Genomic DNA, 15,007 nt, shown 5'->3' with positions numbered 1-15,007 from the left:
TCAAGCTATTTTGTGTTAGCTCTTTGTTGGCTTGCTCCTTTTTTCCTGAGTTTATTGTTGTTTTTATCATTTAAATCAAAGGTAATGTCGAAAAGGGGAGAGCTCACAGAACTTAGAATTATCTGAGCTATTAAAGGTCCATCTCATACTTGCTAGATTGGCAAAGTAACAAAAAAAATTGTGAAAGGAGGTACACTGGAGCACAATTAGTGTGTCTGTGAATTGGCTTAGCCATTCAGCAAAGCAATTTGGATTATGTCCCCAAAGTCACTAAACCATGCATACTCTTTTACATAATGGTACCACCACTATGCCTTTACCTTAGAAAGATCAAAGAAAGAGGGACCCATATATACAAAAAAAATGTATAGCAATTCTTTTTGTTTTAGGTAACAACTAAGAATTAGAGGGATACTTATCAATTTGGGAATGGCTGAACGTATCTTGGTATATGACTGTAATGGAACATTATTGGGTCATAAAAAATGATGAAAGGGACAGTGCCTGTTTGAAGTGAGCAGAACCAGGATAATAATTTATACAACATTGAAAAGAAAAAAAAAGAACTTAAAAAGACTTAATAACTCTGATTAGTGTATAGTGACCAGCTCTTGACCAATGATGAACTATGCTTCCTGTCTGCTGACATAGAAGTGTTAGACTCAAGGTGTTCAGTGAAATAGTTTTAAACACAATGTTGGAATTGGTTTTGTCTGACTGTACATATTTATTTCAATTATTTTCCCCCAGTTTTTTGGTTGGAAAAGTGTAAAGGAGAGAGGAGCTAATAATAGGTTTCCCCATTCACCGCTCAAAAAGAAAAGGCAGTTATTGAAGTGCTTTTAAAAATGCACAGCAGTGAACAAGAGAACTAGAAGGAAAAACAGACCAGCAGAATAGCAGAACACCTCCACAATAGCAGTACCCTCCCCACCTCTGGTTAGACCTTCTGGCTAGAGGATGGGACCACAAGCCCCAGAACCTGTGTTTGAGAAGGGGTCTTGGCACCAGACTCACTGTCTCCATCATACCCTCATACAGCTACCTTTCTCCATGAGATTGTTAGCTCCTTGAGGATAGGGGCTGTCTTTGTATTTGTTTACCCAGCACTTAGCACAGTGCCTGGTAACATAGTAAATGCTTAATAAATGGTTATTGACTATTGACTGTGCTCTATTTTGTATTGGGAAATATTCATTTTGAGTTCATTAAGTCTAGAATAATTTAAAAAATAATTACATAAGCTGGGTTGAATTCTGATTCTTCCAACCTTAGGGAAGTGACTTCATTTCTCTGCTTTTCAGATTCCTCTTCTTCAAAATGAGATGATGGACTCAATTATCTCTGAACACCCTTCCAACTTTAAGAGTCTATGAATCGTCTCTCATGTGCCAGGAGAATGGTATTCTGTCAACCTCACTGACATACAAATGACTTTTTGACAGTCTGTATGAGAGGCACAGAGAGGCCAATAGATTATCATGATTGAGAAATAATAAGTAGGCTGGTCTATGCATGAAGGATCAGCATGGAAAGACAGACTAGAGTCAGTTTGTAAAGGGTCTTAGCAACTTAACAGAGGAATTTATATTTTATCCTAGAGGTCATAGGGAATCACCAAAGGCTCTTTTTTTCCTTCCTTTCTTTTTTTTCCACAGCAAACTTATTTTATTCAATCTATTCAATCAAACAATATATACAGGTATAATATAAATAGCTAGACATGAAATGATTGACTGGTTAGCACCTTGCAAACAAAGGTTCTTGTCTAGTTCTTTTGTTGCTAACCTCTTTGTCTCTGTCAACTTCTGGAAGTTTTGTAGGAAGCTCAAATTCAACATGTCCAAAACAAAAGTCACACTCTTCCTCTTCCTTCTCGTAGCTTTTTGATTTCTATTGAAGATACCACTGTCTTTTAGTCATCCCAGGACTTCCACTGGATAACTGATGCTTCACTCCTATTCTCATATCCAGTCAGTTACCTAATTTTATTGCTCCTTTCTTCACCACATTTCTTATGTCTGTCTTCTTCTGTCCACAAATACAACCAAGAAAGAAATGGACCAAGCGAATCCATGGCATTGTGGTTTTTAATAATTGAGTAGGAAAATGTGTTAACATGGTAGTGAAATTTTGGGAGCAAAAGAGACTCCTAAGTACAAAAAGGCGTATTTTGTTTATAACTAGTCACAGATAGCTTTACTTGACTTTCTCTGCTCAGCCTATTCTCAACTGTTTTAAGCAAAATCTTGGATTTCGTTATTGGGTTAACACATTTTGCTTCTCAATTATTAAGCGCCACAATGTCCTGATTCACTTGGTTTTTTTCTTTCTTGGTTCAGAGAACAGTTAGTTTCTTCTTTGATCTTCCTGGAACAGCTTCCCTTTGGAATAGCCTGAAGCAATCTTCCCTTCTTGACGAGAGTAAAAGCTCTTCATTCTCCAGTGCTCTCTTCACTCTGGTTTTCTCTTTGGAGCAAGTCTCCTCACCTGAACTTTTGAGCTCCCTTTTAAAATGGATTCACTCTGGTTCCCTCCACCCCCACCTCCCCAGTGCTAATTTTATCTTGATTTTTTAAATGAACTGTATTCTTACCCTGCTGTCTACTTCAGCATTTCAAAAATCCTTGGTGAAGTTATGACAGCTTGATGTCAAAAGGACTTGTCCTTTAAGTTTTGCTTAAGCAGTGGGGGTAAGTTGGTTGTTTTGACTTATCTACACACCCTTATGATTGCTGACATGCATTGCAGACCACAGTTAAATTCCATCAACAGGCTTATGTATTTCACTTTAAAATTTAAAATTTTTGAAGGCTTCTTAATTTTATGAGTACAGGCATGTTCTCCATCCATGCACATGGCAACCTCCCCTCAATTTCACATCTTTCATGTCTCTTAATACAAAACCCAAAAGTACACTAAAGTCTGATGTTTTTTTTTTTCATTTTTCTCATCCATTTTTTTTGTCTTTGAGTCTCACTCAATGGCCAGCTCATCTCATTTTCATTCACACATAGCCTCAATAAAAAGCTTTTAAAAATGTACTTTAGTAATTAGTGAATTTGTAGATTGTGCCTATGTTGACACTTTTCTCAACATAATTGTTACTGTCCTCATTCTAGGTTCTTAGCACATCAAAAGAGTTTGTAAAAATCAACCATTAGCCTTGAGTTTTGATATGTTTTATACCATTGTCTAACACATTGTGTGTACTCAGCAAATGCTAAATAATGACTAATGAAAGTAATTTCATTTTATGAAAGTTCATTATACAAGCTCATCATTAATTATAACTCTGCTCTATTGTGTCTGCATTCACCTAAAGGAACAGATTTTTATAGATTTAGAGACTGAGAAATCATCTACCCATACCCATAATTTATAGCTGATATAAACTGACACCCAGGGAATTTAAGTGATGTGCATATCTGCAACAAGTGGCAGAGACAAGATTTGACTTCAGTACCTTCCCTCACTCTTCATCCAGTATTCTTCCAATTACACTGTCCTATCGTTGTAGAACTAAAAACCATTTTATATTTGATTCCTTATTTTTGTCATGTGTTCATTTAATGCTTAGTACCATGCAGTAATGATGCCACAATCTATGCTTTGCTTTAAGGTTTCTTATCAACTATACCCTTGCCTACTGACTTTTAACATTTCTGTATCATATTTCTTTGATTCATTTTATTTCCTCAAGCATATTAGCTTCCAGTTCTATGTGTGCTTTTGTTCTGTATTATACTCATCAAAATAGACTTTGAACTGAAAGCTTTGGACTATCCTATTTTACTAAAGCACAATAGAGATCAGTCATAATGATTTTGTGGCAGCGTGGGGCAATAGGACCCACATAACATTTGGGTATGTGAGAGAGACGATACTATGAATATGTGCAGTCCTTTACTAATCTAGTATGCAGCAAGTTATCGTGGTGACTAGCCTCATTTCCTACTATATTTTTTTCAAGAAGTACGTTCTTAATCTAGAGAGGTACCTTACTGGACCTATAGTCTGGAAGACCTGAGTTCAAATCCAGCCCAGAATCTTCACTAACTTTATTTATTTTTTGCTTTTTGGAGGGGGGAAGGTAAGGCAATTGGGGTTAAGTGACTTGGTCAAGGTCACATGGCTAATTTTGTGTTAAGTGTCTGAGGCTGGATTTGAACTCAGCTCCTCCTGACTCCAAGGCTGGTGCTCTATTCACTGTGCTACCTAGCCGCCCCTCTTCACTAGCTTTAAAACCCTTGAATAAGTCACTTAAACTCTCTTTGCCTCTGTTTCCTCATCTGTAAAATGGAGATAACAATGGCACTTGCTGTCCAGTAATGTTAAAATGATAAAATGATTTAATATTTGTAAAGCACTATGCAAACCTTAAAGTGCTATATAAATGCTAGCTATTACTACATATTTTTATTAATACCCCAGAGAAAATTTATTTAGAACAGTATGTTCTGATTTTTGACAGATGCTCAAAAAGCATGATCTTCTAAAATTACTAGTGTGATTGTTACTTATAACATGTGATAGATGAAAAGATTGCCAAAATTGTTTAGCTATGACAATAGAACTAAAAATATAATAACCCATTTTCTCCTAAGTTTTTTAAAGATCTGTTTTGTCATATTTATCTTTATAGGTCTATATATATAGTATCACAAATGCATTGTTATATGGAAGTATCATTATAAGATGCTCAATTGAAATTGGCTCAACTATTCTTATAAGAATTATACAGAAAAAAGTAACTGAGGAAGACACAGCTTAATAAATTTGCACAAGTGAATGAATGAATGAAAGAGCACTTATGTGCAAAGTACTGGGAATACAAATAGAAAAAGAAGACAACTCTTGCTCTCAATGAGCTTACATTCTAATGTTGGAGACAAATATAGAAAATGCTAGCTGCAGGTCAGATGGAAAGGCGAAGTGGTGGTCTTCATGGGGTAGTGACAAAGGAGATGGTAATACCTCTTCTTTAGCACCTTTTCTATTTATAGAAACTGATGTCTTATCTACTTGATGGTGTCTCTTGGGCTTACTTCCTTATTATCAGTGTCAGTTTGTTCATAGTGGAGGTGAAAGGGATAGAGAATCTCTCAATGGTGACTCCATTCAATAATAGCCATTTTTATTTATAAAATAATGCTGAGAAAGAAAGAAATCAAATATGGTGGAGCCACAGTCAGGATAACATAAGATTTAGCAGCTTCTTCATTAAACAATCAGAGGGCTTGAAATATGATATTCTGGAGGGCAAAGGAGCTAGCATTACTACCAAGAATCATCTTCCCAGTGAAACTGAATATAATCTTTCTGAAGAAAAATAGATATTCAGTGAGATAGAGAACTTTCAAGCATTCTTGATGAAAAGACTGAATAGAAAATTTGACTTTCAAATATAAGACTCAAGAGAAACATAAAAAAGGTAAACAGAAAAGTGAACTCATTAAGGACTTAATAAGATTAAACTGTTTACATTCCTACATGGGAAGATGATATTTGTAACTTATAAGACATTTTCATTATTATAGCATTTAGAAGCAGTATATATAGAGGGAACATATGTGAACTGAATATGAAGGGATGATACTTAAAAATAAAATTAAGTGGGGAGAGAGAGGAATATACTAGGAAAGAGAGAAAGGGAGAGGTAGAATGGGTTAAATCATCTCACATAAAAGAGGTAAGAAAAAACTTTTAAAGTGAAAGGGAAGAAGGGGGGAGGTGAAGGGGAGTGAATGAACCTTACTCTCATCAGAATTGGCTCAAAGAGGGAATAACATATACACTCAATTGGGTATAGAAATCTATTTCACCCTTCAGGAAAGTAGGAGAGGAAGGGGATAATAGAAAGGGGGGGTAGGGAAAATTAGGGAAAAGGGTAGTTAGAAGCAAACTACTTTTGAGGAGGGCCAGGGTGAAAGGAGAGAGAGAATAGAAGAAACAGGGGTTGGGGAATAGGAGGGAGGAGACTACAGTTAGTAATAGTAACTGTGAAAAACTTTTGAAGCAAGTTTCTCTGATAAAGATCTCATTTCTCATACATAAAGAGAACTGAGTAAAATTTATAAAAATAGCCATTTCCAATCATCTCAAAAGATAGGATCAGTTTTTAGATGAAGTAATCAAAGCTATCTGTAACCATATGAAAACTACTCCATCTCACTATTGATTGGAGAAATGCAAATTAAAACAATTCTGAGTTACTACCTCATACCTGTTAGATTGGCTAATAGGTAAGAAAAAGTAAATGACAATTGGTAGAAGGGATATGAGAAAAATGAGACATTAATTAATTGTTGGTGTAGTTGTAAACTGATTCAACCATTCTGTAGAGCAATTTGGAACTATGTTCAAAGGGCTATAAAACCAGGCATACAGTTTGAGTTACTAAAACCACTACTAGGTCTGTATCTCAAAAGAGATAAAAAACAAAAAAGCATAAATAAACATCTTCTGCAAAAAACAAAACAAAAAGGAAAAAGACCTATATAGACAAAAAATACTTAAAGTAGTTCTTTTCTGGGGCAAGGAATTAGAAATAGAGGGGATTCCCATCAATTGGGGAATTGATGAACAAATTGTATATGATTGTGATGGAATACAATTGTTGTAAAGCCAATCACAAGTAGCTCTCCTGAGGACTACTGCTGTGAATAACTTTGAGGATCTAATCTGACTCTCTATTTAGCAATAAACTAAAGCAAAAGTTTCAAGAAACTAAAGCAAAACATTCAGAAGAACATAACATAACAACTTATTACTAAGGTGGCCACATAGTCTTAAACAAAACATATCACTCAATAAGTCACAATCTCCTCAATCAATATAGAGTACCCAAATCAAGTCTTCTTTCATCTTGATTCCAGACTGGCTTACAATCATTCTTAAGCCAATCATCCTTAAAAAGGGATAATCATCCTTAAGTCAGTCATCCTTAGGGGATAGTGGAAAGTACAAAGGCCATCCACCCCTAGGTCACAGTAAGTTACAATATCATCAGTTCCTACTGAGTACCCATGTAAAGTCTCCTTTCATCTTAACTCAAGCCTGACTTCCAAACACCATGGCTCCTCTTCCATGCTCCTAGCTCTTGCCTGGATTCACCTGACTGTTGCCTGGATTCACAGGTAGTCAGCTTTCTGCTCCTATTCCATATCAAAGCTCACAGGGACTGCTCTATCCCAAACTCTTCACAGTTTATGTTTTTAGGAAAACAAAGCTCAATACTGCTACAATATTTACACATATTGTCGGTCCTATCATCTCAATTCACTCTGAGAAATCAACACAAATCAACAGACAACATGCTTCTGTCTGACAAGGTAACACAATTCAACAGACAGAATGCTTCTGTCTGACAAAGTAATACAATTCAACAGCCAGAGGGCTTCTGTCTAACAAAGTAACACCAACACAGAACAACAGAGTGCCAACATCACAAATATTCTCTCTCTTAGCCCAACAGTTGGTTGAATCCAGGCAAGTGCTGGGAGTGATCAACCCATGGAAGAGGAACTGTGGGGTTTGGAAGTCAGCCTGGAGTCAAGATGAAAGAGAACTTTACTTGGGTACTCAGTAGGGACTGATGATATTGTAACTTACTATGACCTAGGGGTAGATGACCTTTGTACTTTCCACCACCCCTTAAGGATGATTGGCTTAAGGATAATTGGAAGCTAGCCTCCAATCAAGATAAAAGAAGACTTTAGATGGGTACTTTATATTGATTGAGGAGATTGTGACTTACTGAATGATATGCTTTGTTTAACACTATGTGACTACTTTAGTAATAAGTTATTATGTTATATTGTTGTGAATATTGTATTTTAGTTTCTTGAATGTTTATTTTATTGCTGAATAAATAGAAAGTTCACTATACTATGCCATTAGATCCTTAAAAGTTATTCACAGCAGCAGACCTCAGGATTGCTGCTTGTGATTGGCTTTATAATGATAAGCAGGATGCTCTCAGAAAAACCTGGAAAGACTTGCATGGGCTGATAGCAAAGTAAAATGAACTGTGTACAAAGTAACAGTGATATTGTAAGATGATCAACTGTGAATGACTTAGCTATTCTTAACAATACAGTGATCCAAGACAGCTCTGAAGGACTTACAATGAAAAATGCTGTCTATCCCTGGACAAAGAACTGATGGTATCTGAATGCAGATTGAGCCATACTTTTTTAAAACTTTGTCTTTCTTGAATTTTTTTGTCAGTGTTTTCTTTTCCAAAATATAGATATGTTTTGTATGGTTACACATAATAACCTATATTGATTACTTGCCTTCTCAATCAGGGGGGTAGAGAGGAAGGGAGAGAATTTGGAACTCAAAATTTTTTTTTTTAATTTTTTTTAAGCAATTGGGGTTAAGTAACTTGCTCAAAGTTACATGGCCAGTTATTTCTGGGTGTGGTGCTGAGTGTCTGAGCCCGGGATTCAATCATCCCAACACAGGAGCCAGTGCTTTTACTCGCTGAACCACCTGGCCACCCCTGAAACTCAAAATTTTTAAAAACAAATATTAAAAATTGTTTTTACAGATAACTGGGGAAAGATAAAATACTAAATAAAATATCAAAAAAGGGGGGGAAAAGAAAAGTAAGACTAGAACAATGAATAAATAAAAATGACTCCCATAATAAAGATCTATTTTAGTACAAGATATATATAAATCCAGAAGAAAAAACGAACTCCAAAACATCTACAAATAAATCTCCACTACTCCCTGCCCCCACTGAAAATCACCATATAAACAAACCAAAAAGCTATGGTATGGCCACAAGGTCAACTAGAATCCTGAAAGAAATGAAACATAGTTGTTGTTTTTTTTTAAAGAGTTAAAATGATACTATAGATAAAGTGAGAGTACTAGAAGAAAGTCTTGGAAATGAAATGAGAGTTTAAGAGAAAAGACTTGCTAGGAGAATTAATAGCTTAGTTCAAAAGGTATAAATAGTAGACTCCTTGTTAGCAAAAACCTATCAGAAAGAAAGAGAAAGGGAAATGTCATTTAAAAAACAACAGAATCAGGGTGGCTAGGTGGTGCAGTGAATATGGCACCAACCCTGGAATCAGGAGGACCTGAGTTCAAATTCGACCTCAGACGCTTAATACTTACTAGCCATGTGACCTTGGACAAGTCACTTAACCCCAATTGCCCTCCAAAAAGCAAAAAAAAAAAAAAGTGTATAAAGCACATGGAAATCCACCACATGGCAGTGGTGGTGGGGTGACCATACCAAGGCACCAAGGAGCTATGTAAACACAGCTACAAAATATGCTTTATGGAAATAAAAGACAGACTTAATTAAATGGAGGACTATTGATTATTAGAGGGTATCAGTTAATTAAAATGTATTTCTTTGCTGTGCTAGAAAAATAATAAAATCCATTTGATTCCCAAAATTGGTGATTCTACCCCCTAGGTGGCACTGGAATGGTCCAGGGGACAGTAATAGCCTCAGGTGCAATTGGGGGAATGTTGAATAACAATATGGGCTAACTTAATCCCAGAGGGATGCTGAGAATTTTTTTTTTTTTTAAATGGGTTGGTAAGCCAGACAAGTTTGGGAACCTCTGATTTAGAGGAACAAAAGTTCAAGATTCTCAAGGAAAATCATAAAAAAAACTAGGAAGCAAGTAGACCTAGTAGTTTCATATTACAATTTCAGGGGACTGAAGATTGATAATGAATGCTACCCACCTGCTGGAAGAGAAACTGTCTCAAGGTGAAGGATAAGACATAAAATTTTGGACCTGACCAACCTGCTTATTTAATTTGTTTGACTTTTCATAAATGTTATAAGACTTTTTTCTCTAGTTTTGTAATGAAAGTGGAAGAGAGAATAACTAAAATGCTTGTTAATTGAAAAAATTCATGTTAAAAAATTAAACAAACATAACCTGACACCAATCTGCCTTTCCAGGTTCATTACACATTATTCCCCTTCCCTCATTCTACAATCCAGCCAACTTGAGCTTCTTGCTAATCTTTAGACAGAATCCTCCATCTGCTCTTTCTGTGCTTTGTGCTGGCCTTCCACTATACCTACAATGCATGCTCTCTTCACTTCCATCTCTCAGAAGCCCTGATTTTCTTCAGAACTCAATTTAAACTTCATTTTCTTAATGATATCTTTTAATAGTCCCCTATCCCTTATCAAACGTTTGTGGGGGGTGTTTATTTTTATTTTATTTTTAATAATTGTTTGTTGATTAATTGATTGGAGATGTAGGAATCAGAAGAGAGAAACTTGGTAGAGAATATTTGGAAAAGAATGAATTCAATAAAGTATATGTCAGTAAGGTTGACTTTGACTTCTAGAAAAATTCTGGGATATATTGAGATATTGTTAGTGAAAATATAGAAAATAAAAGTGATGATATAAAGCCAATATGGATTCATCAGTACCAGACTTCCATTTTTGATAGGCTTATTTAGAATAGTAAATCAGGCAAATCTATAGATGTATTTAACCTGAATTTTAGCAAAAAAATTAATAAAATATCTCCAGATTATAGTTATGAAAAATAAAAGCTAGATGATAGCATTTATGTGAATTCCAAACTGGTTAAGTTAAATGAGGTATCCAGTAGAGTACCTCAAAGGAGTACAGCTTTGTGATGTTTAACCTTTTTATCACTGATTTAGAGAAAGGCCTTGGTGGTATGTTTATAAAATTGTAACTAACACAAATCTGGAATGATCAGCTGGGTTGGATCACCAACAACATGCTCTTGAGAGGCTAGCATATTGGTGACAAGTGTAATTCACTGCAGTTAAATCAATTTCAAAAATAAAAGATTGGGGAGATGTAGGTAAGCAGCAGTTTGAAAAAAAAATGCCTGTTTTAGTGCTTTGCAAGGTCATAAGGGTCTACTTTGTGACGTTAATGGCAAGAAAGTTAATGTAGCCTTAGGCAATGTCAATAGAGACCTAGAGTCCAGGCCTAAGCAGGTTAATAGCCCTCCTTTACTCTGTCCTGGTCATATCACATCTCAGTGTTGTGCACATTTCAAGGGCACCATATTTGAGTAAGGATATTGATAGTTTGGAGAACATCTTGAAGAGAGCAACTGAGCTGATGAAGAACCTCAATTTCATGCCATATAAGGAACAGTTGAATAAACTGCAATTTGGAGAAGACTTTGGAGGACATGATAGCTATTCTAAAGTTTTGAATTATCTCATATGAATTATCTCATTAGACTTGTTCTGGGTAGATACAAGTTACAGTAAGGCAATGTCTCTAGGGAAGGTCTGAGGTTTGCTACAGTCCTTGTCAGTGCTACTTTGAACTTCATTATAAACCTACTTCATAGATTGAGAATATCCTTATAGTGGCCATAGGCAGCTGGGCTAAAAGGGCCCTGTGTTGGCCCTTTCACTAATATGGAGGCAGCACAACTGTTTTATTGGGTGATATTCTGGATTCACAATCTACTCTTTCCTGTCCTGTAGCATATTCTATAAATTGTTTCCCACTTCTGGTCAATATTCTTCTTTACCATGGTCATTAAGTCCATCTTTCTGCTGTGCTAATATTACCTATAGACTTAGAGCCTAGCCTCACACACAGGCTGCAGAGGTTAGTTAGGGGTTAAAAACCCAGTCTACCCATTGACTCTATACCTAGTACTGCAAACTAACTCATACATAATAAAGCAAAGAGTCCCTTAAAAAAAAAATATATATATATATATACATACATTTGTATGTATATATATATTTATATAAAAGTTAAAAAGATAAAAGTACACCTTTGCAGCATACCACCTCAGTGATAAGTAATTTGCTCCATTATTTTGTCCCTGAACTTTAAGTGTTTGTTGTACAATGTAGTATCTTCCCATGTAGTATCTTCTCTGTCACAGCATCCTACCTTGTGGACAGAAGGTGATCCAATAAGAGGAGGATGATGGCAACAATGACACTGAATACCTGGCAAAATATATTCCTTTTTGGTTCATTTCATCAGTAAGAAAAAAATAAGGTAAATCTTAAAAATCACTTTGTGAAAGTGAAGTTTTTTTTGTTTGTTTGTTTAACCTGCTTAATTTGGCTGAATTGTTAAATGGCTGTGAGCAACTGAATTGCAGCAGAAAGTTTTATACCGCATTTGTGTACTTTGTCTTGTTATCTATTAAGTTCATGGCAGTAAGAGAATGGTAGACACATCTTCCTTTAGGCTAATAGCATAATGAAAATTACAGAATTTGTGATACAGTAAGTTTAATAATATAAACTAATATAGTTTTAAAAATCAAATAACATAACATGGAGGTAGGTGTTCCAAAAAAACCCAGAGTAACCCCAGAATGTATTAGTCTATTTGTAAAGAATATTTCCTTTTAATATAAAGGGTTTTTTTTGATATTCAATATGTTAGGTATGTGAACTTTTAACTTGTCAAACTATTGTAACATATTTGAAAATTATAGTAATTTGATTAAAATGTTGCCTATAAGGCAAAAGGTTCAGTTAATAGAATCCATATGTAATTAAAATGCAGAACTAAATGTAATCAGACCCCAGTGACTGGTGCCTTCATATTGATAGTTTTACAATGGCCTCTGGGGTTGAAAGTTTATTTTAAAGTTACTGAATATGAAGGCAAAGAGAAGCAGGAAAATAGCAAGTATATACAATGCCACTTTCCTATCAGTCAACGTAGTTAATAGATAAGAATGCAAATAGTGACCCTCCATTCTCTCCATTTTAGAACTCTGGTCTTTTGGCAGGTGGTAAAAGCACACAACTTGTGGGGCTAGTAGAAGAGCTTCCTTCAGCACCATTACGGAAACAGCCTGAGATGAAGGATCATGGTGGGAACAGGCAGTGGCTTTTTAAAAAAATTGCATAGTTAGTTAATTTGGGTGAATTCAATTGAATCATCTGAAAGTTATAGACAAAACACTATGTACCAAGCCACAAAAAAGTTTAAAAAAATTTCCTGAACTAAAAAAAAAAAATTATTTTCTCTGGACAGTTTTAAGAGTCGACATCCTGTGTTAGAGTTCTCTAATCATCACCAGCACAATTTACAATCAGAACACACAGAGAGCCAGTTCAGACCAGCTCATCTGTTGATTTTGGCAGAAGCCCTTAATCTCACTGTGTGCAGCTGCCACTTGAGAGATGGGGACTCGGCAGAGAGCCTGAGAAGGGTGGGATACAAGGTTGGTCAAGGCATGAACACATAGGCCTGCTTCATTTCAACAGTTGCACGCTGCTTTTTTTTTTTTTAAATAGTCTTTTCATTTTACTGCTTTAAAAAAAAAAAAGCCTGAAATTAAATGAGGACCTCTCATGAGCCACTGCGCTCCAGGCATAAGAAATTGTAATGTCTGGCTTCCAGAAACTGTCCCGTCAAAATGTGCTTCTGATTAGGTGGCTTAATTACAGCTGTGAAAACAATGTTGATTTAGGCCTCAAGATTCCAGGGCATGTCAGCCGTTATTAGCTAACCTTGGACTGAAGCCACCATTTTAAAACTCTGTACCACTAAAGTCACACTGCTTGACAACTTTTTATTTAGGCAGAGAAGTTGCCAGAAGCAACACATCTTATGCAAAATATTTTTCAATGTACAAATTTCAAATGTGACACCATTAAGAAGACTGATAAATCTGCAGTTAACCCAAAACAAGGAATTTCTGTTTGCAAAGAAACTAAGTTTTGTAATAGTATTTCTTAAATTTTGACTGACATAAGAATTAATTTTAATTCCTTTAATTCAGTTTTATTCCAAATCCAGTATGTTGGTTTAACCACCCAATTTTATTGCACCTAAATTTTCCTGACAGTTTCATTTGCTGTCGAGAAATAAAATTGCCATTTTTTTTTCCAACATGGGAAATAATGGCTAGTTTAAAAAACGATATGTTTGAAACTTCCTTTGCCTCAAGCAGGTTCAGGCACACACTCAATTTACTTTTGGAGGGAAAAAGCTCATTAAATAGTTTTTAATATTTTAATATAATTTAAGTAAGCTCCTTCACAGTGGGAAAGCTTATTAGGCTCATGTATTTACACCTGCAGGGAAGTAAAAGTTTGAATAATTAGATGGTTACAATACTTGACTTTTCAATACAATTGCAGTTACTATTATACACATTGTTGGTACATTTACTAAGCATTCCTGTTCAATTTCATTTTTAGGCCATTTTAATCTCTTTCTTATACCATAAGTGGTTTTTCACTTGTCGATACTTGAGAAAGCAGACATTAAATATGAAGCAATTATTTAAGGTGGGTGGCAGAACAACAAGCATGGTGGGTCATGATTCTCATAATAATCTTTGGGAAAGGCATTTGCTTAAAAGTGCTTCACTTGTGCCAAAATAGAATACCCCAGAGTGGACTAAATGATTTCTTTAAAATGAAATCTCCCACACCCAAGACATGAAATCCAACAATGTGGGTGGCCAAGACACATCTTTTCTTACTGGTCAGACAACAAGAACAGTGCAACAGTTACCCATGTACAAGGTTATTTTTGTCCAAATTGCATCAAGAACTAATAGGTAGACAATTAATTGTGTTGGATGGATGAATAAATGTATGGGTGGTTGGGTGGGAGAATGAGTGCGTGTATGGATATATGGTGGGATAGAGGGGTTGATGTGTTTGAGAATAAAATGTAGGGGTTTTCAAAGAAAGGCATGATCACCCCATGGCATCTAATTGAGGAAAAGAGAATGGATAGAAACTAATTTAAAATGATATAAAAGTAAATAAGTAACATTGTGCATGTTGTTAATCTTCTAGAAGGAAAACAATTAAACCCTTTTCATGAAAAATGGATCTCAGAGTTATATAATGAGGATATATAATGGGATGACCCAGTTTATATTGAAAGTGCCTTCCAGCCATTGAGAGATAGGAATAAAAGTAAAGTGAGTGTTGGGTGCTCTATTACATTTAAAATTATGAATTTTAGAGACAAGGGCATAAAGCTTAAAATATTTTACAAAGGACAGAAATAAGT

General features: G+C 35.4%; 1 protein-coding gene across 1 annotated transcript in view; it reads left to right on the top strand.

Moving 5' to 3' along the window:
- CCDC171 (coiled-coil domain containing 171) overlaps positions 1–15,007 on the top strand; it is a 555,758-nt gene that overhangs the window by 485,917 nt on the left and 54,834 nt on the right. Inside the window, exon 27 of the mRNA XM_069090675.1 lies at positions 14,179–14,268. Within this exon, the coding sequence (XP_068946776.1) occupies positions 14,179–14,268 (90 nt within the window). The remainder of the gene's footprint in view (positions 1–14,178; positions 14,269–15,007) is intronic.

The sequence above is a fragment of the Petaurus breviceps genome, unplaced genomic scaffold (genome assembly GCF_028583685.1).
Source record: "Petaurus breviceps papuanus isolate PSGF00001 unplaced genomic scaffold, PetGlider_PUasm1.0 187, whole genome shotgun sequence".
Lineage (NCBI taxonomy): Eukaryota > Metazoa > Chordata > Mammalia > Diprotodontia > Petauridae > Petaurus > Petaurus breviceps.
The sequence above is the reverse complement of the archived record's forward strand: the minus strand, read 5'-3'. Positions and strand labels throughout refer to the sequence as shown.